We start from the raw sequence: 23644 nt of genomic DNA on the forward strand, positions 1-23644 counted from the left end.
AGGAGACCAAAGAACTTCTGTTGCAGACGCTGAACGAGATATGCAAACCCACGGGAGGAGGTCAAAGAGCTTCTGTTGCAGACAATGTGTTTTTTGAATGACATTTTATGACCTGAACGCTCTAAACATGAGATTACAAGGGAGAAAGACTACAGCACTAGATTTAACTCCAGAAATGTCGGACTTTTTGCACAAACTGAAGGACACATTTTCAACCAGATTTTAAGATTTTGACATGTCTGACAACTTTATAACACTGGCGGGACTCTGAAGTATCCGGTTAAGCTGAAGGGTCTTGGATCTAAAACAGGTTTCAGGTGAATTAAAGAGCACAAACTCGCACACATGCACACACACACAAAAAAGAGAGAGCGCGATGATGATAACATATTGACCCGGGAATGAATAAGATTGAGCACTCAAGAAAAAAAAAGAAAAAAAAAAAAAGATTTTGACATGCCCAGGGAGTTGTTTCATATGATAAAGAACCCGTTCGCATGTGTAATAGATGTTTCCCCAAAGAGCCCAAGACATTTTCATATCTCTTGGCATTGATGAAGCTTCCCTGCAACTTGACTTCATCAGTGTTCCCTCTAAGATGCGTGCATGCGCAATTGAGCATTGCTCTCACGCCCTCAGTGCACAGTAAATGTATAACGTGCGTTAAAAAAAAAAAAAAAATAATCCAAACCTGAGCTGTATTGGTATTCTGCATGTTCCTATTTGCCTCATACAATGAAATTGAAACATTTTTTGGCACATGTGGTTGACGAAACGGGAAGAAAAATGTGCATGAAAGCATTTCAGATTGAAAATGTGCACCATGTCATACAGACGTCTCGACCGAAGAGGCCCACTGAGTTAGTTGATAGTTGATTGGGGTTGTCAAAGTACCAACATGTATAAAGATGCACATGCAAACGTAGTGCAGGCATAAACACAAGCGCTGACTTACATTTTGATGTTCTCATGGTACTGCTTGGTATCCGAGGGCTGATTGTACAGTGGCTGAAAGAAAATAGAAACCGTTTGACAGTATGTTCTGCAGCAGCATGGATACGGCAGAATACATCAGGATCGATCTCTCGCCTTGTCATGGATTGGATGTGGGACTTAATCATTTTCCAACAGGTCTTAAAATAGCAAGCGGGGGGCACAGCTCTAATTAATGAAGTAACCTAGTTAAGATGCTATTTAATCATAGAGAGCCAAATTCACCAATTGTGCAAGACCGATACAGATGGACGGATGTAGACTTTTGACATTTGGCAATACAATATGTGTGCATAGATTCTGCTAGGAATAAAGTACGATACCCAAACAGGAATGAGAGATAGTCTATATTTAAAATATGTTGTAGAAAAGATCTGCTGGGTTTGATATTGATTTTCGCTGCTGAATGACTCTTGTGGAGTAGCCTTGAAGAGCTTCTTTGCTCAACGCTCGAGTCGTCATTGGTAAGAATGATGCAATTCAATTACATTTCCCCAAGTCACTTATTTAAAATGAAAATAAAAAACTAAAGAGCAGCAAAACAATAATATGGAAAGAGGAATATGACAGATAAAACTCACCAGTTCCACCCTAGGTCCAAGTCCCTCCAGTATCCTGTGTGCCTCTTCTGCCTTTTTCTGTTAAGAGAACACAACCAGAGAAGTACGAGATTAGACGGCTGCCTGCACCTCAGTCATCACCATGACAACACAGTGAGCACGCTCACTTGAACGCTGAGACTCCACTAGAGTCGGCTGGGTGACTGGATGCAACCATGGAGAGATGGATACATTGACTATTATTAGAGCTTTTAGCCCAAGCTGGGCCATAGTTCCTTCATAGTTCCTTGCCTTAGCACATCACTACCCTAACAGGAAAGGAAAGAAAGAAAAAAAAACCTCACTTTCCCTGAGCAGAGATGGAGGCAACAAGCAGGCAGAAGAACTACTGGGAGTCAAGAGAGTCAAGCAAAGGCGGCAGGCGAGGGGAGGCTTTGTTCTCAAAATAGCAAAATTGAGATTTCAAGATTTTCTCCCCGGGAAGGCTCGACTTAACCTTCTTGTACAGGGCACGCTGATTTTTCACCGATCCGAAGCACCAATCGCAAAGCAACATTGTTTTTGGAGGCAGGATATGCAGCTGTTGAAAACAAGTGCTGAAGCCGTGGGAAACAAACAAACATGGCGACAACGGTGGACAAATTCATGGACGCTGCAATTAATTGTGTTCTTGCCCACGTTCTCCATTTGGATAAAAAAAAATAAAAAATAAAAATTGTGTTCTTGCAGAATTACTCACAGTTTGCATTCTAAAGAAGAACAGCGAGAGGTGCTTTGTGGAATTGTAGTGGTAAAGAAGTTTCCGTTGTTGTGATTGGTCAAAACGAACGTTTGGTAGGTGTGCACAAGTTGGCGCACGGTCCAATCAGCTCTAAGTATTGTACGGAATGTCCCACCTTCCCTGAACAAATCACAGTGGAGCAGTCCCAGACTGATATTGTGGCAAACTGACCTTGAGCTACAGCCAGATTAGAGTTGACTAGTTTTTGAAAATTCATTGCACATGTAAGCTGTAAATTATTTCACCCTGGAAAAAAAAAACAGCGCCAAACCCCCAAATTAAAATCCCATTCATGCCTATGATGAATGCAAATTTGATTTGAATCTCTTCTTTAAGATGCACCGACTGGCCACAATTTGATGACTGCAGGCAAAAGCTGTATTAAAAATTCTTCGTTAAAAAATGAGAGTTGTGATTGATGCTGTCAGAAAGCTATTAATTGGGCAATATTTTAAATCTGAATTTGTGTCAGTGTAGAACTGTAATGCATCAATCTGAGAGCTAATGAGGTAACCAAAATATTGTGGTTGGGGGGGTCTGTGTAAAGCTAACAGATAACATGATGGTGCAAGTAAATGATGAAAAGGAAGAAAAGTTCACACTCCATGAGAGATATTTTAGGGGTGAGGTGACTTAAGGTAAGAACACACCTGCCACTACCCGTGAACATCAAATGGCACTTCATTTCTATAGCGCTTTTCCACCTTGCAAGGCCCTCAAAGGGCTTTCCATTTTAACTACCCATTCACTTACTGATGACGCAGCATCAGCAGCAATTGGGGGCTCAGAATCTTGCTCAAGGATACTTCGTCGTTGTCATAATGCCATGGGATCGAACTCACAACCTCTGGGTTGGGAGACGACCACCATACCACTGATCCACACCGCCCCTTTTTCTCTTCGACCCGCTATTACCAACCAACCTGAGTCCATTACAATTGCTCAATATATTTCCTTCTAACACAAAATAAAATAATTAACATCTAACAGGTGCTCTTCAAATTTACATGCATATATTTATTTTATACATTTACGTGCTTTTATCAATCGCATCAACAGCACTTGTATGTATTTATACATTTACTCACCTGTTGCCTACTTTTTTTGTACCTGTATGTAGCTATATTTTGTAAAGTAAATGGTAATTTTCTTCTGCATTTTATTACATTAAGCTTGAATCCATTTGATATTATTCTTATTTTGAAAAGGGGAAAAAAAATCTTCTATATTCAGCAATATTGACTGATTTGAAATAATTGCATTGTGGTAAAATTTTCAACTGTACCACCCTATTTCTCAACTTCATAATGCCGTGCTTAACAGTTAACAATGGAACCGGGTTTATTTTGCACTTCAATTTATTTTGAACAAAGACTAAAATTCTGGTATTCTAAACTGATTCAAGAAAGCTAAATTGAGAAGAAAAGTGAATGCATCGTTGGGGCTTGCGAGTGGGCTGCTGGTAAAAATCAACCGTGTCAATCCTCAGAAGGCATGTTGAGGCTGGCGGATAAATATACAATTAGCAGGCCGGAATGGGACAATAGGTCACAATGTATCTTGGAAGGAGGGGAGGAAAAGAAAAAAGAAAAAAAAAAGGAAGCAGAAAGTGTTACAGAGGTCAGAACGCAGAGTTACTGTTACACCCTCCATCATCTCAGATAAGAATTAAGCAATCTATAGTTTCTACTTTCTACTGACGAGCAGTGATTTGACTGAGGTGCCACGGTGACACGCCCTGTACTGGACTGTGAATTCATAAATGATTCTGAGAGGATGGTCATGGTCAACATATGCTTTCAAAACTTAGTATTTATTCAACTACCAAGACTCAACTTTAAATATAAGTTTAAGGAACAACCTGAAACAGTTCACATTTTTTTCATAGTGTGGCTGGCTGGTCCTGCAACCGATGTTTCCTTCAAACCGCACGTGTGCGCAAATGTACACTTGCTCTCACCCTCTCGGACAGTGCACAGAAAATGTATGTTCCCATGTTCCAATTGATGTCCAAAGCTGCTCAACTCCATAAATGACATCGCTGCTCTGAAGAGTTTTGACTAAAACTACTTCACTGTTCTGTTGGTTCTGCTATCGTGATTGCATAATTCTATTATGAGAGTCTTAAGGAAAATTATTATAGTTTAATTTAGTCATGTAATGTTTGGCCGGTTAGCATTATCTTATCTTAAAAATAACTTCCATTCAAAACATAATAAAAATGTTGTAGAATCACATGCAACTTAGTGGCATAACATTATCCAATGTCACGAAGCAAAGGCTCGGTTCTGTTCTTGTACTGCAGGGACTCCAAAAGTTACGCACTAGTTCTAAAACTCTCCTGTTCTTCTTTAAAGACACACAAACTAAAATTATATACCCAAGATGATTCAATTTCTTATTAGACGTCATCTATATCCTCTAAAAATGAACCTAATAAAACATTTTCCTGGATCCATTCCTGTCTAGAACAAGATTAAGCTTTTTGATGTGTAATATAAAATGTATAAATTAAAAGTAAGGTGCAGCCACTAGGTGGACTGAGAGCACAGAGAATCACATGAAACTGCTGCATACAATGATGTGCCACTGATAAAATATATTTGATTACAAATTGTCTTCCATCCTTTTGACGAAAATAAAAAAATATGCAGTATACTTCAATTCATAACTGCCAATTGATTTAAATGGAGAGACTGATTTTTCCTCAGTCTCATCAGTGTATTGTAAAGAGGCCAGCAACTATATATTCCATATCTTTTTTTTTTTAGCACACCCCTAATTGTGTTTACTCATGCTTAACAACCATATTGTTGTAACTATTAAAGAATCCTTTGATATCTTCTATTGACATAATCACAATACAATGGATTGTATGCACACCCACATGCATGGGCATGCATACAGACACACACACAATCAATAATCCAATAATGCAGCCGAGTCTCTCATTTTTTTTGTGTTAAGTAATGACAGCGTTTATTCCACTGACCCTGTTCTCATCGTAGATGATCTGCACCAAGCTGCGGTGCTTGGCCTCGCTGGGTGGAGGGGAAATAGGCCGCTCGGGCTCGTGAGGTTTGGCAGCCTCCTCCTCCAGCTGTTGCTGAAACAAACACACGCAAAAGTATGACCCTTAGCATATAAAATTATACAAAAACATCAAAACTGTCTTCTTTCAGGGGGAAACAAATTCAGTTGTGACACAATACCACCATATTGGTGTTACATTTTTTACCATGCGCGATAATACGACCAAATAGAGCGTATTCCGCAACAGAGTGGGTAGATACGGCAAGCCCCTTTAGAGCTGCGTGGCTACAGTGACTGACGGTTAAGCTAGGAGGGTCAAAGCCATCAGTCATTTCATGTGCGCAGACGGCAAGAAAACTGAAACACCAAAAATACCAGTACATTGTACTGCCTAGGCTTGCATACAATTCCGTACAATTTCCCAGTTAAAATATTCATTTTTTTTTTTTTGTGTGTGTGTATTTGAACTCTTTTACTGCCACACTTTATTAAAAAAAAACAACCCCCAATGCCAGCGGATTTCGAGCATTTTAACTCATTTTTCGAAGCAAACGGAATATTGTGTTCTTCTGCTACATAAACAACATTTTGTCCACAACAGTGACTTTGATACTATTTTTTGTTTAGTGACGCGCCGTCAAATTAGGTTTAATGTTACAGAGGCTTTGATCATTCACGTCAGCCTTGAAAACGTTCTATTTCATCAGATTGTGTCATGTTTCATTGTAATTTGCAGCTCTAGTTAGGGCCCGAGCAGCTATCGCTGCCATCTGCTGGCCATAGCTAGTGGGTGTTTTTTATTTTACAACTCGCTGCACTTGGACGTTGCACTGACCACTGATATATTGAAAAATAAATAAATAAATAAATAAATAAATAAATAACGTTTATGGCGGCATACATCGTGATTTTACTAAACGTTATTAAACGTTTTTGGCAGTCAAAGAGTTAATGTAATATAGTGATAGCACACACTATGGCGTTGGCAAAAATGTAAACCTCTTTCAAGTGTTTCTATCCGCCTTTGTCCTGCTAGTGGAATAAGCTAGCGAAATATCCACCTGTCCGCACCGCTTGGGACCTAAATACTAAGCTATTAAAAATAGCAAGTTAACCGCAACTGAGTGTAAAATCAAAACACACACGACCGCATGGGTGGGAACAATGTGCTGCTCAATTATGGCGAATGAGCCAACTGAAAAGACATAATCTGCAATTCTGCACCGTGCTTTGCACCAGGTGTGTAACAGGACCCAATGCACTAATACGTTGGCATGCCTAAGCCGACCATACTGTTTCTCCACTAAACATGGCAGTCAGCCAAAAGGAAGACAGAGTGGAAGGGATGCGAGTGCTTTAGCAGTCCCAAAACCTCTGCCATAATCCAACTCCTCCCCTGGGGAAAATGTTATTTATAGCTGTATGTATTTTTAACCTACTTTTCTCCTAAATAAAAAGTGAAGACAGAAGCGGAAAGGAATGCAGCTGCCTGGAGGACTGCGTGGGCTTGTGTGGCATTATCTACATGAACCAGCAACAAAGCTTGACTACAGAAATACAACCTCAGAAAAAGTACAGTACTGTAGGAATGACAAATAAAAGTCACAAGTTAGTCAAACATTCATAATTGGAAGACAGGGTTCATACACATTTGACATGTTAAATTCAAGGTTTTAATACTATTAAGACCAGCACCGTGCTAGATGTTTTTGTGCGTGCGTTAAATCTCAAAACAAAACAAATCATCACACGCACGCCTGCAAACAAGGAAGATATGTGAGACTGATGAAGTGCTTGTTGTGTTCCTAAGCAGAATAGGGGTTCATTGAACTTAACATTACTCAGGAAAGTATTACTTATGCATCTATAAATATGCTTACAGTATAAACATCTCTTTCATAACCAGACTCAAAATATGCATCTTGAGATAGCTTCAGCCTCAATAATATTATACATATAGCTGGCCCTGTGAGTCACAAATATATTTTTTCAAAAATCTATACTTTTGGTCAGTCCACGCAAGTGGACGTCATTTTTATGAATTATTGACCAATCTAAGGTGTTTAAAATTGCATTCTCTTTTTGATGATGCAAGGTTAATGGTTGAAAAAACATGTTGTTTTTGGGGTCTCCTAAAAAGTGACGATTTTGGTGTTGAATAGTTTTGGCCCGATGCCAGCGATATCCAACTAAAATAAGAATCCTTGAGACAACGGCATTGTCCTCCGAACACCAACAGAACGATAAACGTGCAAACCTGTTTTTTGCGAAGCTTGCAGATCTGCTGTTCCACCATAGTGATCTCCCTGTCCACACGGTCCATGTTCTGGATCAGTTCTTCCTTGGAAAAGCGGGCTGGCACCAGATCCAAATCAGGGTCCATGTGTACAGGGCTCACAGGGGAGATTGGCTCCAGCTTCCCCATGGCATTTCCACGATCCTATAAAAAGAAGCATGGTTAAGCGTGAAAATGTATAAAAAGTACATTAAAAAAAAAAGGAGAAAAGAAAAAGTTTTTTTTTTTCCAGTCTACACGTGCAGTGTCACATCTCCCCCTTTTATTTTCTTCACACTTGTCTTGTGCTGCACTTCCCCCTCTAGTCCATCATCATTTGATGCACTTCAAGGAGTGATTGTACTTGACAGGACTTATATAATGACCTTACACCCGGCATTGGTCTGAGAGTAATTACAAGCAACTATAAGTATGACAGAAAACCTTTTTTTTTTTTTTTTTACTGTGTTTGCTACTACTTGTGATTCAAGTTGAGGCTCTCTGTTCAACTTTGAAACTGGTGTCAGGAGTATCACAGAATTAGCAGTTCTACAGTACAGCGCACGTGGGATGTTTTCATCTGCAGGTTCATCCCCAGCCTTTTGGAATTTAGGTCATGTCTATAATTAATTAATTAATACTTCCCAGCTCCTTGAGCCTCAGAATCTGCTCAGCTCACATGTAATACAATAACACAGATCAGTTTCTATGATTCCTCGCAGGGTATTCATCTGTTATTTTGAAGTTGAAAAGCAATACCATGAAAGAAAAAGAGATAATTTGACTTGAATCTTGTGGTACTAGCTAAAGAATTACAATCAGGTGTGAGTCGAATAGAGTAGGTTCAAAATGGATGAATGGATGGATGTTTTATTACAAGCATGTACCCTCGGAGAGGACGCACAAAGCTCACTTGTTCTCTTTTGTTTGTTGGCTTATTATTTTTATTATTTTATTTTTGTTCAGAATATATATATTTTTTTCAATTTAGGACAATATGGGTGAATAAATTGTCATATTTAACTATGACTAAACACAGCTTATTCGTAAAAAAAAAAGAAAAAAAAAAAGTTTACAATCCACTGGTATATATTTTCCAGTGAAAACAAATTGTGGTCTGCTCAGATGCTGTAAAAGTACAAATTTGGTACATATATGATATGTACCAAACGTTTTACTCTCACAAATTTACTACTTTACGTTTTGTTTTTTGTTTTTTTACTTTACAATTGTATACAATGATCAACCAACACCTGCGAGGACTGATTGCAACAAAAAATGGTGCAGGCCAGCAATTATAGACAAGCCTTTTGGATTATATTGGGGGAAATATCATGTTTCATGATATCCAGGCACCTTGTCTGTCAATAAAGCATGCCACTTTGATGTGTCTGTGTTCATTCATTCACAGCATACGTGTAGTGGATGTGTCAGAAGTCTGGACGGGAAAATACACGTACATATAAAGCACTTACATACAAAGAACAATACGGCCCATACAGAGGCTACTGACCTTAGCAAGTTCCTCAGGTCCTCCAAGAGGCAACTGTGGCCGATGGGAGGAGGGCCTAATCAGAGAATCTGGCCCCATGTCCAAACGAGGCCGTTTGATCTCTCCAAATTCCATCTCGGAATGGCTGCTAGGCTCTGGTAAGTAGATGCGCTCATAGCGGATATGCTGCTCTTGTCCTCTGCAACAACAACCAAAATTGTGTCAAATAAAAATGAAAACGTGTAAAACGGTGAACAATTGTCAAATTATAAAAACAACAATAAAACCTGATATATCAAAACTGCCCAGAAAAACACAACCTATTCTATCTTGGAATGCAAATTCATTTCAGTGTTTGTGAACACTCTGATGGAAATTCAACCCATCAGGAGCTTAATACATCAGTAGTAGAAAATAGTACTTCAATTCTTGGCCTGTAGCCACATACCATAATGTCAGTAACTTTGCTGCCAGTGTCAAAATGGAAGTGTCTTTTCAAAGAGCAGAGGGGAATACACAACCATAATTGATGGTCTTGGCCCACAATGGCCTAGTGTGTGGTTTGTGTACATACCAAGAAGCACGGATCCTCTCTGTCTAGCTGGGTGCTAGTTGGGTGGTGTAATCAAGGCAATCCTCTGCCAAGACTTCAGATTGCTACTGCAAATGTATAAATTATGGAACTTGTGTAATGTGCTAGACTGGGCACACACTGAGGAAGGACAATTAATTAAGGATGTTTATGAGAGTAGCTTGTCTATCCACTGCTAGAAAAAAAAACAAAAAAACAAAACAAAACAATGCAACCGAAATTTATAGCCACATGGCCAGATGGTGAAACTCCCCAATCCCCCCCCGCATTCACTCCCATTCTTTCTCATCTTCATAGATGGCTGGCACTTACATAATCACATCAAGCTCAAACTCCCCCCTCCTCACCCCATCTCTCTGTCCCTATTTTCTTTCCTCCTCTCGTGAGCGTGCAGAATAATCTGATCCCTGGGGAGGATTTGTCTGGAGGATGAGAGAATGAGATGTGTGTAGGGGTGGGGGAGGAAGAGAGGGCAAAACAACACAAACTGCAACACCTAACAACCAGCTCCATTAGTTTCTCACTGCCTTGGCTCTGATTATGGCAAGAATAGAGATTATGTGTGCCGATAGCAGCCCGTTGCTGTGAAAGCATGACAATGTTTGTGTGCCTGCCAATCACTTTGCTACTCCAAAGGGTAACAGCTCGACATGGCACAGAGGCTGCTTACTGAAAGGATACTACACTCGGGATGAATGAAACACTGCGCACAGGAGCCAAAAATTAAGATGTATTTAACATATATACAATGTAAAAGTGAATCAAATCAAGAAGACCACTTTGTTGATTGCAATGGGATTAATACGTGATATAGTATTACACAATGTTACTTTAAAAGCCACAGTAAATCTCAAAAGTAAATAAAAAAGTAACATTCTGTTACTCAGTCACCACACAATTTCTTTGCAAACCACATCACAACCTCATTTGTGCTCAGCCCAATTTTTTTCATATGAAATAGTAGCCCAGGTGATCTCAGACAGTTGGAAGAAACAGTGACAAAATGATGGCTAACAACTGATGACACGGTTGAGGTTTTCTGCAGTTAATTCGGACCATTAACTCAACAACAGAAATTCCAATTGTTTTAAAGTTTAGTCCAAGACGAACTGCTAAATGGGACAAAGATCCATTACATTGACTTAAGGCCATGGAATAACTTATTCACCAGGAGTGTCAAAAATTTCCAGGCAGGACTGGTGTCATAAAAGATATTTCAAATCCAAACTAACAAACTACAAGCTTTCGCCTCAAAGTAATCCCGCTGGAGTTGAAGAAACTTTCCCAGCTTGACTTGCCATGCTTTCATCCACCTCGGGAAGAATTGTGCCGAGATCCTCCACGGCTCTGTCATCGCAGCCAACTTGAAGTTACTTTCAAACAACAGGACGTCTTCAAAATGGGACAGATTAATGGCTCTTTATGGCTTGGGGAAGAGGAAAAAATGACATCGCGCAGAGTTGGGTGAGTAGGGATGTTGCTCCAGTACGGCGATGCTCTTCTCAGCCAGGAACGTTCGGCTGTTCAGGGCGTTATGTGCAGTTGCGTTGTCATGGAGAAGCAGCCGCAAGGTGTCCTACCACAACTCTCGTTTCTTCCTGCGTACTGAATGAAGCAACAACCGCAGGATCTCTGTGCAGACGTGCTAGTTGATCATTGAAGGTGAAAACTGGACACATTTCACACCAAACTGGCGAAAGAAGCTAAGTGCTCTCCATGAACACCTGGCAGCACAAATGAACAAGCTTCTAACATCAAGAACACACCCACAATGGCTAAAGCAAGGCCGGGCATCTTACAGGATTCTCAGGAAACAAATCCAACAAACTACTGGCCTGTTTCAGCCTTCAGCAACACATGGAAGCTCCAGTCAGAGCAATAAATATCACAATAAAATCCTCACAACTTGTAATACTGTGCATGGACATCAATGCCTTAGTTATTTTTTATTCTGAAGTTGCTCCTAGGAAGCAATGATTGTGGCTGCTAACTTGACTTTGACTTTTCGATGGGCTGCCCTGCCTGCAGTCACTGCTGCAATCACAGACATCTCTAGCTGCAATATGGAGCACAAATGCAGACTGAGACAATCGAATCTGGCACGCACGTGACTGTGTTCAGTACGCATGCGCACCTGTGCACCACTTGTGTGCACCACTGATAATTACAGTATGTAATGCAGCGTTTTAAAGTCTCATGATAAGTGATTGTTAGTATTTGAGCATGAAGATAACCTTACCTCTCATTTCCAGGTTGAAACTCGGAAAGCAAGGAGGGCCGACGGCGATGAGGCTGAGCCAAGTGCGAGCTGTAGTCTCGAGCATGATGGGAGTGGTAGTCCACCATTCCAACTTCCTAGAGAAGGAAATGCAACAAATGCCTCATGAAAAAGAAGAAATTAGAGGCCGAGTCTGTCGGTTTCACTCTGGAAAAGGCACTTTTTAAATACAGGATTTAAACAAACAAACTACTTCTCAATTTACACATCAGGGCTTGTCTTCATTTCTGGTGGTGATTTTGTCCTACCCCCCCCCCCCCCCCCCCCCCCCCAGCTTACATGTGTGAACGAGTGAGTGAAAAACCCCCAAACCCCCCCCCCCCCCCCCGCTTTGCAATTGGCTGGAGCGTTGTACACACTGTATTTCCACATAAGCGTCCCACTGTTTAAAAAAACAAACACAAAATTTAAAAATACAGGCTGGGGGGTGGGGATTTGGGACAAAATCACCACCAGAAATGAAGACAAGCCCTGATCTGTAAATTGAGAAGTAGTTTGTTTGTTTAAATTCTGTATTTAAAAAGTGGCTTTCCAGAGTGAAACCGGCAGACTCTGCCTTCTTTAAATATATTCACCACACCAAGTGATGAAGATCTAATATTTTACCATAACCAACGCTTATTGCATGTGAAGACATTTTATCAGAAATTTGAAGACAAGAGTAAAGGATTAATTACAGAAGCAACCTTGTTGGGGAAAAACCTGACCTCACCCCAGTGTAAAAGTACAAAGACAGAAACACTAGGGGGTTATTGTGCGTCTCATATCTAGGACATAATCTTGATAATTAGGGGGTGTGGGTGGAAACTATCCTCTACAATGACAACATGAACTTCAAACAACTAATGAGGAGACTGAGCTGTGTTGCACAACATTGTGAGGGGGAATGTTTCGAAAGAAAACCACAAGTGAGAGTCGCTGAGGTCGTGCCCTCTCCAAGGAGTAATTACAAGATGTCCGTCAAGCCGGCAGTATCATAAGCACAATAATCGTAAGTACTTTAATTCACTTCAAAGCATTAAAAGCATGGTGTGCCGAGCATCTTACTGTGTGTGCCCGCTGGAGTTGCAACGGTAAGGTGGCAGGGTTTGGCAGGTGCCGTGTGTCCATCGTCCTCCGGCCCGGTGGTACAGACTGGGGATGAGAGGACATCCTGGCACAGCCTCTTCCTCTACAGACAGGAAGTAGGTGTGGTTGCAAAGCAGATGGGTTTTATGTGCATTGTTGGTCGTTTCGTTAAGCCGCCTCACTGTAGAGAAAGAAAAAAAAAATGTTGCCAATATAGTTCAACTATGACTGAATACAAACAAAATACATTCCAAATGCAGCTTCTAAAATATTCACATATCAAGGATGAAAAACTCACTTTTACACTGAATACGGCAAATAAAGTAAGCATGTGTGTAACTTCATTTTAATGTGAAGTTAATACAACATACCGGACTACAATGCTGAAGAACAATATAACAATTATCAAAGAGAAGTCCACATCAGTGCAATATAAACCCCACATGCTGTTCAACTGTCGGCAAAACACTCCACTTTGCCGAACAATCCCCCGCAGGCGACCGTAGGTTTAAATAAACAGCAAGTGAGTTTTGGAGGCACACTCATTTATAGCGCAGTTTAAGAACGTATCACCCTCTCGTTCTCTCGCTCTCTTTCTCTCTCTCTCTCTGACAGCAATAGATGTTGTTGTTTGCTTTTCTTTTCTTTTTTATCATTTTGATGGTACTTTCATTTCAAAGTTTGAGTTTGCACAGATTCTACAAACTCTTTAAATAAATTTGGATGAACAATTTCGGAGACAGCAACGTCAGCCATTGCTCCTCCATAACTGTTCAGTGAAATAAGTGCGAGTTAATGCAACAAATCATATCTAACCCAAACAGAGCAGAGTGAAGTTAGCCAGATTGGGATGTGGTTGACAGTAAGAGTACACTCTGGCAGCTGTGAAATGTCAGAAGGGGTTTGTCTGTGTTTAATTTTACTATTGACACAATACAGATGAGATGATGAGTCACGCAAAAGTAAGCTTCTATTAGTATGAAATATACTCACGATATTAGATTATCGGCATGGGAGATGATAATAAAAGCTGATCTGTTAAAGGCCCATTGCCGAGGAACAAGTAAGGCACATTTGATTTAACGTGCTTTTGCTTGCATTAGATTTAGTCAAAACATGTTCCATGTTCTTAGCGGCATTCATTAAGTTTTAGTCTCATAATATTATAAAGGGAGCTGATAAATGTTGCAGCATTGCTACAGTCTAAATATTTGACGGCATATTAGGGCCACATATAATTTATAGGAATATTCTGAGAAAAATTTTGTAAATTTGCCACTTTAAAAAGCGCCACAAAGTGGCAAAGTTACGACTTTATAAAGTGGCAAATTTGCGAGAAACAAAAATCATATACTTGCGATAAATTTAAGTAGCGTACTAGCGTAGCTACAGTGTAATGTAAGGATTCGTTGGTGGTAAATGGGACAGTGTTCATAAAATGAAAAGGCAAGATTGAAACGGCTTCATTCTTAAGGGGAAAAATGTTGGCTAACTCGGTTAAGTCAACCCCAAAAATTGATTGACACAAACATTTTTTTCCTGGAAACTATAGGAATGCGACCCACATGCCAAGTCCAGCCAGCCGCATGAACTGATTGATATTAATTAAGGTTGATTATTCATTAATTATTCAAGAAAAAATACTGGTTTGGTTCAACTAACCAGCATTTGAAACATGCGCAGACATTCTCCGGAATAGGACAACAACGTACGGTGGTTACAAGAGCTGAAGAGCACAAAAAAAAAAAACTGAATCAAGAAAGGGGACCCAGCACAATGAAAGCGCTTTGACATAAACTCTGAGGCGAATGGGGCCTCCTAGACGAGAGGCTAAACACATGCACTGGCACTGCTACAAACACCCACAGGCAAGCCGCTGGCTGACAGCCAACACGGGATGAACTCAGTCACCTCACTCTCTCACTCGAGCATGCTTTACTGAGTCACTTTTTGGAGCTCTCCGCAGAGTGGAGTGGGCTTCGTTCGGCCTTCAGTAGTCAATGCCTCATCGCAGCCACTCCCACTTTCCCAATGAATTCTCAAATGTTTGAGGAAATACTAGCGGGGAGCACAGCTGGAGCAGGACCTAAGTCTTGCTTTCGCCGTTTTCCAATAAGAACAGTGTGGTTTTGGCCTCTTTTTTTTACACTTTCAAAACTTTCCTAAAAGACTGACTGTAAACATGAGGTAGGCAAAGTTTGAAAATAAAAATACATCCGGTTTATCCTCACAAGGGCCATGAAAGGTAGCATTACGGATATAAGGCTCGAATTAACGTTTTTTTCTTTGAGGAGCATTTTCCTCATCAATGACTTCATTTGAGGAATAACTTTGTTCAATGCTTTGTTGAGGATTAATAAAGAAGATAAAAAGACTCAGTCACATCCAGATTATTTCATTCATCCAAAAAGGGAAATTCAAGTTTGTCAGCTCAATCTGCCATTTGCTAGTGCTGCGGGATTGTAAAACGTCACAGCTCAGAGCATTCAAACAGGGTGCTGGCCGCTGAGCTAGCACTGCAGCATGGGAATTTCACTTAATGTGGTCATTAATGTGGCTGTGTGGGTTCGGACCCTGAGTGGGTGGAAGGTGGAGGGAACGCTACTGGTTACATACGGCGAGAGGAGCCTCCAACATTTCGTCAGTACATGTCAGGTACATGACAAGAACTATATTACAGTGATCTGCAAGTTAGAAAATTGTGTCACCAAAACCATATGCGGAAAAGTAAACAGCTTTTACACAGCACACACTAACACTTGTTAGGATCAATCATCAAGCAATGTTTCATCTTGATTCATCACCACCAGTCTACATAATCAAACGCATCACAAGACACAGCAACCACATTACCTAACAGATGACTCAAATAGCAATCCTCAACACAAAAAAAAAAAAAAAAAAAAAAAGAGTCAGTCACAGGATAACAGGAAGCAATAAGCATTTATCAGAATTTAACAGTGATGGTCAATTAGACGCACATTCAACTAACAATGGGTAATAACAAACACACGACAATTAATTATTAACGCCCTTTTGACGGAAAATGTTTAGTATTGCATGCTGCAATGCAAACTTGGAACAGAAGAGTAGCGAATTGCAGAAAAGTACACAAAAATATTTGGTTTTTTTCTTTACGAGAAGCGTTGCCAGTGATCTGTAATCGGGAAATTTTCCACTGTATAATGAATAACACCTCATCTTTATGTGATGTAACAATAAAAATATTTAGAATCAGCTCAACATTCAATGTTATTCTATGGTAATGCTTCCCGTGCTAACATAGCCTGTGATTGGCTGGCCTGTCACCAGATGCAGTTGTCGAGCTGTGCAGTGTCTGTACTGGACAGCAGTTCAGCTATTGCATTTCCTGCCTCTTCTTTTGCTTCCAACACCGTGAAATTACATAAGGCTCAACCCTCCCTCTCTCTCTCTATGAGCCTCAAACGACAATTCCCGGTAGCCATGGATGCACAACATGAAAACAAACTACACTGACAATAGTTAAACGCACCTTTCACTACATTACTGCAAAAATAATTCTCCATCAAGGGGCAGAGACCTCAAGAAGTACAGTAGCTTTTATTCTCCTGAATCAAAATCAGGTCAACCCAGGCATTCTGTACATGTGTGACTACTAAAATAAAACGCAAAAACAACAAAGTTGCCAAGAACTAAAGTGTGAGCTGAGCTGCTCCATATTCACTCAACAACATTGTGTAGGCACCGGAATCAATAAATCACATAACACCAATGATACAAATGTTGGATTGATCAAAGCATTAAAAAAACACAACAATATTGATCATCAAATTAATGATGTGCATCTTTACAGGAGGCAAAATCCAACTGTAAGAAGAACGTATTTGGTAAAACATTTCTATCACGGGAATCATTTTCTATATTTAACTACAGAATGTAACAATCATTTAATTTTGCCTTGAATCAACAATTCAGTTGTAAAATCTGCTACATTTGGACATCAGTCAAACAGTGCTGCACAAAATTGCATGCTTCCTTTGACACTTCTGAGCCCCTCGTGACATGGTGTCGTTTGAGGCCTCAAATGATGAGAGCTTTGCTTGCGTATTGGCATTGTTATGAAAGCCCACCTGCAAATCAAGCTTCCCGTGTCAAGTAGCAGGAAATAAAACTGAGGGGCGTGCACTTGTCTTCTGGGCTGACCTAGTTCCTCTTCATACCACTTAATTATTCAGGAGCTTTGAAATGTTCTTGTGTGTGGAAGCATGCAACCTGAGTGGCTCCGTTTGCGCCTCCTGACAGCAGCCTCGCGGTTATTCTATTTAAGCAGAAGAGGCTTCTAAAGTGTGTGCAGTCTTTGAAGGATTGGATTTACACTGCTGGTCCAAATATCCAATTCAGATTTTCTCTCTCTGTCAGCCCTTCTGTCTGTTTGTCCCATTGATATAAAGGAGCCTTGTGGAGTTGATCACTTTTGTTTTACTCATGACTGCCCCCCTCTGGCCTAAAGCATACCTGCAACCTCTTTGTCAAGCTCGTGCATGGTGCGTGCGCAAATACGTGTGCTCGAATAAACGTAATTTTTTTTCACTTTCTTGAAGCCTGAGCTGTACTTGTACTTTATGAATGAATGACGTCGTCGTCGTCGTCTCTGCTCTTTACAGCTTAATGGCGCTCTAAACGCTTCGTCTCCGTCCAACCTCGCTTTCTGAAAATGTCATCTTTCTCGCAACTGTTGCTATAACAACCATGTTTTTGGCGCAAATCCGTTGCCATGTGTGGTAAATCAGGTGCAAATTTGCTCCAAGCTGTCAGTTTTGTGGCCCTGGTTGATCTCCTTTGCTCTGCTGCCACCTACTGGCCGTTTGTGTAATAACTAGCATTTCTGCAACTGTTCTTTGCAGTTGAGAGGCTGCATCAAAGCCTTCTGTATGCTCTAGCATAAATAAAAAAAAAAAAACAACAACGTATAAATACGTCTTTGGGACACTTAGAACATTAAAAAAACGTATTTATACGTTATTGGGAGTAAATGAGTTAAGGGTAGCCTACACATTATCCAACTTGCTGCCATCGTCTGTTATTGTCCTTTACTTGTAGAGTGGAGCCTCGATTTAATGGACTAATTGGGGGGCCAGCACGTCCATTAGAGCTGATTGTTCATAAAACTGAAGTCCAATATACTACAATACAAAATTATTTTAATATTTAAAATTTTTAATTTTTTTTTAATTAAGTTGATCCAAAATTGAGCCATGATGTGCATTTCCTTTTTTTTCACCTCCATTGAGACTGGATAGTTAATGGACAAAAAACAACTGTATACCAAAAATAGCATGATCCGGATAGATATTTATTATTACACTTAATTTTACATTCATATTGTTACCGTACATGCAATTTATGCCGTGATATGAATTTTGGCAACATATCCGAATAGGATCACTTCAAAGCAAAAAATAATAATAATAATAAATCCAGCTCAATTCAGACACATCTTGATTTGAGATGCAGGTTTAAATGATTAGATTCCTACTTAAATGAAGCCTTCGCATCGAGACGGGCATAAACTGGTTCAGCACAAACGCCGTAACCAGCAATTACAATGTACTTCACTCTCATTCTTTTCACTGTTACATGACGTAATGACATGATGTTTTCCACAGCAAGGTCATCACCCCTTCGGTGTACGTCCTGGACTGCCCTTAAAAAAACACATGCCTTGCACAGTATGACAAACAAGCCACGCTGTAACATGCATACCAAGCAGAAAAGTCCTGCTAATCTAATGAGATAAATATATCACAACTGCAGCCTGGACACAAATGAGAGTAATGTCTTATAACATGCTGTCATCTGTGTTGCGCAACAGAGTCAAGTGAATCACTTACCACAGAGCCATTTCTAATCCCTGTTAATGCGCTGTCTGCCTCTCCTAAAAAGGGGTGACTGGTTTTAACTGCAACCGAAATTCACAGGCAAGAACATCACAATAGAAAGCTTTGTGCGAAAGATAAACCAAATGCCACTGTAATCTGGGCCTCATGTAACACGCGAATCGTGGCGAAATCTTGTAACTCCCTTTGCTTCCACAAGGTTACTATTTTTAGCTTACTGTTTACAATGAAAATGTGAGATTTGCCTATTGCATATACATGCTGCATATGCATATGTGCCAACTAATCCACATACCATGGTGCCCGCGATCACCAGGTAGCACCCAAGGATCACATGACTTGCCTGCAAGCCTGTTCTAAAAATAAATAAAAAGATAAAAATACAAAGATGAATTTTGGTGAATTATCTGTTTCACACATTGTTCATTATTATTGGTTATTATTATTATTATTAATAACATCTAATTAGATCATTTGCACAGGTGGGCATGTCAGTAAATTTTGTCGGTCCATCATTCATCATCTGTCATCTTCAGCCCGTTATTACTTCAAACCGAGCCAAACTGTAATCGTCATTCCGTCATATCCTTACCATAACAATTTCTGCCATTGTGACATACACTGTAAATCTCTAAAAGGCAAACTCTTGGTTTAATGATGCAGCGCGATTTTTATTTAACTTTTGAAGGCCGATTCTTGAGACAATAAAATAAGCCAGAAGCCATCGCCTTTCCAGTTTCATAACTATATTGTGTTTCATGATATGAGCAGAAATTCTCCCAGAAGCACCATACTGAGCACGGGATTATCACCTCCTTTATGAGGGTGGGCTGGATGCACTCATGTTTAACGCTCCTTAATGCAAACAGTTGACATGTCTCTTATCTTTTATAGTGAATAATCAAGTGAGTCATTTGAACAAAGCTAGGTGCATTAACTATCAAGCTACATATAGCATATTCATTCAACCAGGTGAATACTGAATAACCACATTATATATTGTTTATTGAAAAGATCATTAGCTTTCACCACTGGTCGCTATTCTTCCTGGGTGGGTTACTAGTTAAAAATCAACATTAATGCAAACATTACCATAAAAACAACATAATATTAAAGGCATTCACAACAAACCACAAGAAATCGCAAAATAAATTATTGTTCAATTTTCAACGGTATTGAAATGTCGAGTAAAATATCCGAGATAAAAAATGTACATGAAAATAACTCTGGTGATGTTTAAAAAAAAAAAATAATGCACTTACAGTATATTAACACAACACATACCCCCACATGCTATCTGCAGTGGTAAATTCAAATGAGATGTCTTTCATCTCGTTCACAATATCCTCCTCCACCTGGTTGTACAAAGCCGGAATTACTTTTTTTGGGCAATTTGTACTGCCTATCTTGTCTGGAGTTGGGTTTAAAATAAAATAAAGTAAAATAATGATTACAGGAAATATAATGTTCACCGTGTTATTATCATCATTGTTGAATATGTATTTTTTTTTTTTTTTTATACAAATACATTTTAGTCATGAATAATATATGGCCTTTTATGCGTACCAGTGCTGTATAGTGACAGGCAGCAAAATCAAATGTTCTTCCACTGGAAGGCAAAAGATACAATCAGCCTGTGTGTCCTACATACTGGTGACATTCATCCAACAGAATAAGTCACGGCTCCATGCAAATATATTAGCTTAGTGTTCAGTTAAACAAGCCCAGATTTCACACTCAGGAAGTCTATCCCTACTTCACCAATAAAAAAAAAAAAAGTTATGTTTTTGTGCCGGTCTTGTAGGTAGCAAGGCCAATACTAAATCACAGCAAAACCAGCATATTCTGTGGGCACCTATGGTGGTCTATGATATCGGGGAGAGGGTCGGTGGGAGACGGAGTTCAGCAGGTTTATTGATGACTAAATTGAGGAAAAATAATTATTTCAGTATTCATACTTATTGATATTTTTGATTGCTAGTTACCTGGGAGGTTTTTCACATGTAAAATAGGTATATACCTTGGCACAAGAAAGGTAGATTTCTAAATTATATAATCAATACTCACCTAGATAAAAGCTGAAGTTAGTAAATAAGTCTTATATGATGCACATAGATTGACGTGTTTATGTAAACATGGAGCAATTTCACACCGGTTATCTGGTGCTGGTCAACTCCAGTCTCTTCAAGTTCCTGGCAGGCGGAGCAAATGTTTGCAGAACCAATAATGTATAACCAAGCAATTAATTAGTACAAAAAAAGAGAAGTGTTGCGTTGTTAGCCAAATGGTTGCGATGGCAATCATCAGCACTAATTGGCTATTATTAGCGCTGCTGTCAATTGCTATGCCTCGATCAATGAAAAAAGAGTTGCACAAGCTGACGGAATACATGCAAACCTAAAATGTGATGAGATGCCGCTTGACTACTATAACAATCATGTGTGGTTTGTATGATAGTCACAAGCAAAAGCAATACAAACCGCCGTTTGTTTTCACCGTATAAAGGAAGCATTTGCATTGCATTGCATTGGCAATGCCAGTCAATACTTGCTGTATCCTGACTGATACCAAAATGCGAAAGGATTATGTTAAATTAGTGAGTCCAGATGAAGTGAAGTTTTTTTCTGCAATACTGTACATTGAATATGACATTAGGTACAGTATATGGTGTATATTGAGGCTCAAAAACACATGATGACTTTATTGAGAAATGTCTGGTTAGATTAAATTACATGATTATTAGCCTGTGTTAATTCATCCTTTTTATGCATATTGATCAAACTGATGACATGTTCAAGTGTGTTGAAGAGTGAGGTTTCATATGAATTCATGGTTTTGGTATATATTACTATATAATATAGTACAATGACAACACTGTCAACTGAATGTTTAATCCTTTGCAAATCTCTTCTGCGTAAACGCAATAATGAGACTTTTTTGTTGTTGTATTATGTCCAATGTCTCATTCTTTTAACATTAATTGCTGCCTTGTTACACTGATAAACCTGAACTCATCTTTAGTGGTTCAAGCAACAGCTATCCTCCCATGATTTATTTAAATAGTTTCAAGCACAATCTAGATAATAATAGCCATTCATGAGGTGTTAAAATGTCTGGCACACTTGATTGTGACAACTCTTTGGAACCACACAGTCTTCCAAAACAGCGCAGCTTCATTATACAGATCACACGGAGATAACGGTAAAACGAAGGGAAGCTGATGTGAAACCATAAAAGTCTGACAGCATCACGTTCAAACCACATGTAACAGGCCTGGCATCCACGAAACAACAATCATTACGTCACACAAGAGGAAAAAACTCAACAAACTCCGAGTAATAATCAAGTCCAAATGTTACGTAAAGACTATGAATGCTGCTATTACACTGTAACATCTCAATTATTATTGTCTCGAAGTGAACATTCGACACACCGCATATTGTTTTTTTTTTTTTTTAAACTGCAATCATTAAACAGAGTGACTGTAATGCATTGCAAAGCAGTGTTTACACACGCAAACCGGGTGCTTTGTGAATACAGTAGTTTTGAGCAGGCTAGCAAAGTTACACAAACAACACAATTATGCATGCGCCTAATAAAGGGTCGACATAATTCAAAATGTGCGTATCCTTTAACTGTACTGTGTGGTGCCGTGATTTCAAATCGAACGCATGTTTGTGAGACGTATTTAGAGGGATAAAATTGACGTTAAGCAGCCACTCCGCAACCCTGACAGCTAGCTTGGTTCCGCTAGCACCTTTAGCCACTAGCAAGCTTAGCCTAGCCATGTAGCACGTGTTTGTGAATTATAAAATAATTCACTAGATCTGACAATGACCAGCTAACCGAGAACGCCGCGGTGACGTTCGGTAGCAGGTCGAAGCGTCGCCTCCTCGCCCTTAATCGTTTGCTAAAACGAGGAGCTGCAATGTTTACGTAGCGCAGAAAAGGTCAATGCTGCTATATAGGTTTCTCCTCCAAAGAATGGCTCAAGCCTGCGGTCGAACAACACAAGAGACAGACCACCCCCAAACCCACGGACGGAGAGCAATGGAGGCTAACCAACCTTAGCGGCGGAGTAAACGGGGGGAACCGTTCAATGGCGTTGTTGTACAGTCAGCGAACGTCCTGTGTCGCCTCCGAGAGCTTCTCACTTCAATGGCGCACGTCCCCCGTGAATTACTCCACACCGAATCGTAGTTTTCCTTGTCATTTGTTCCGCTGAAGGTTGAGCTATGTCGTGCCTGGTCCTGCACAATACGCTGATCTGCTGCTCCCTGCGGCCGACACACCACGGCGGGACTGAACCGCCTCCCTCCCTCTCCCTTCTGCCTCTCTCACGCTTTCCCTGGCTCGCTCTCTCATTAAACCCGCATGCTCTCTCTCGTGTCTCTCCTCTGGGCGCATCCGAGCAAAATGTGTGATAACGAGTGATGATGATGTCCTCATGTCACTCGTCATCAGAGTTCCATTCCGTTTACACGTATGGTCCCGTTTTATAGATGCCCTTTCTGCTTATTCACACAGTCAGTCACACATTCACGCATTGATGAACACAAACAAGATGATAATTATCAAGTCATGAGTCTTGAACGAACTTATCTTCAGCCTTCAAAACAATGGGTCATATTGTTTCCAGTTTGCTGTCATTGTGACTCAGTTGCGGTATAAATACATTTCTCGTCCTTCTACA

General features: G+C 40.0%; 1 protein-coding gene across 2 annotated transcripts in view; it reads right to left on the minus strand.

Moving 5' to 3' along the window:
• Positions 1-23302, minus strand: part of ncor2 (nuclear receptor corepressor 2) — a 61795-nt gene extending 38493 nt beyond the window's left edge. For both annotated transcript variants that reach the window (XM_077521393.1, XM_077521392.1), the window contains exons 1-8: positions 23018-23302; positions 13052-13253; positions 11966-12081; positions 9156-9333; positions 7625-7807; positions 5327-5440; positions 1575-1631; positions 956-1008 (exon numbers count right to left, since the gene is read on the minus strand). In XM_077521393.1, the coding sequence (XP_077377519.1) occupies positions 956-1008; positions 1575-1631; positions 5327-5440; positions 7625-7807; positions 9156-9333; positions 11966-12081; positions 13052-13156 (806 nt within the window). In that variant the 5' untranslated portion in view covers positions 13157-13253; positions 23018-23302. The remainder of the gene's footprint in view (positions 1-955; positions 1009-1574; positions 1632-5326; positions 5441-7624; positions 7808-9155; positions 9334-11965; positions 12082-13051; positions 13254-23017) is intronic.
• Between the last annotated feature and the right edge of the window lie 342 nt (positions 23303-23644).

Source organism: Festucalex cinctus, chromosome 5 (genome assembly GCF_051991245.1).
Source record: "Festucalex cinctus isolate MCC-2025b chromosome 5, RoL_Fcin_1.0, whole genome shotgun sequence".
Taxonomy (NCBI): Eukaryota; Metazoa; Chordata; class Actinopteri; order Syngnathiformes; family Syngnathidae; genus Festucalex; species Festucalex cinctus.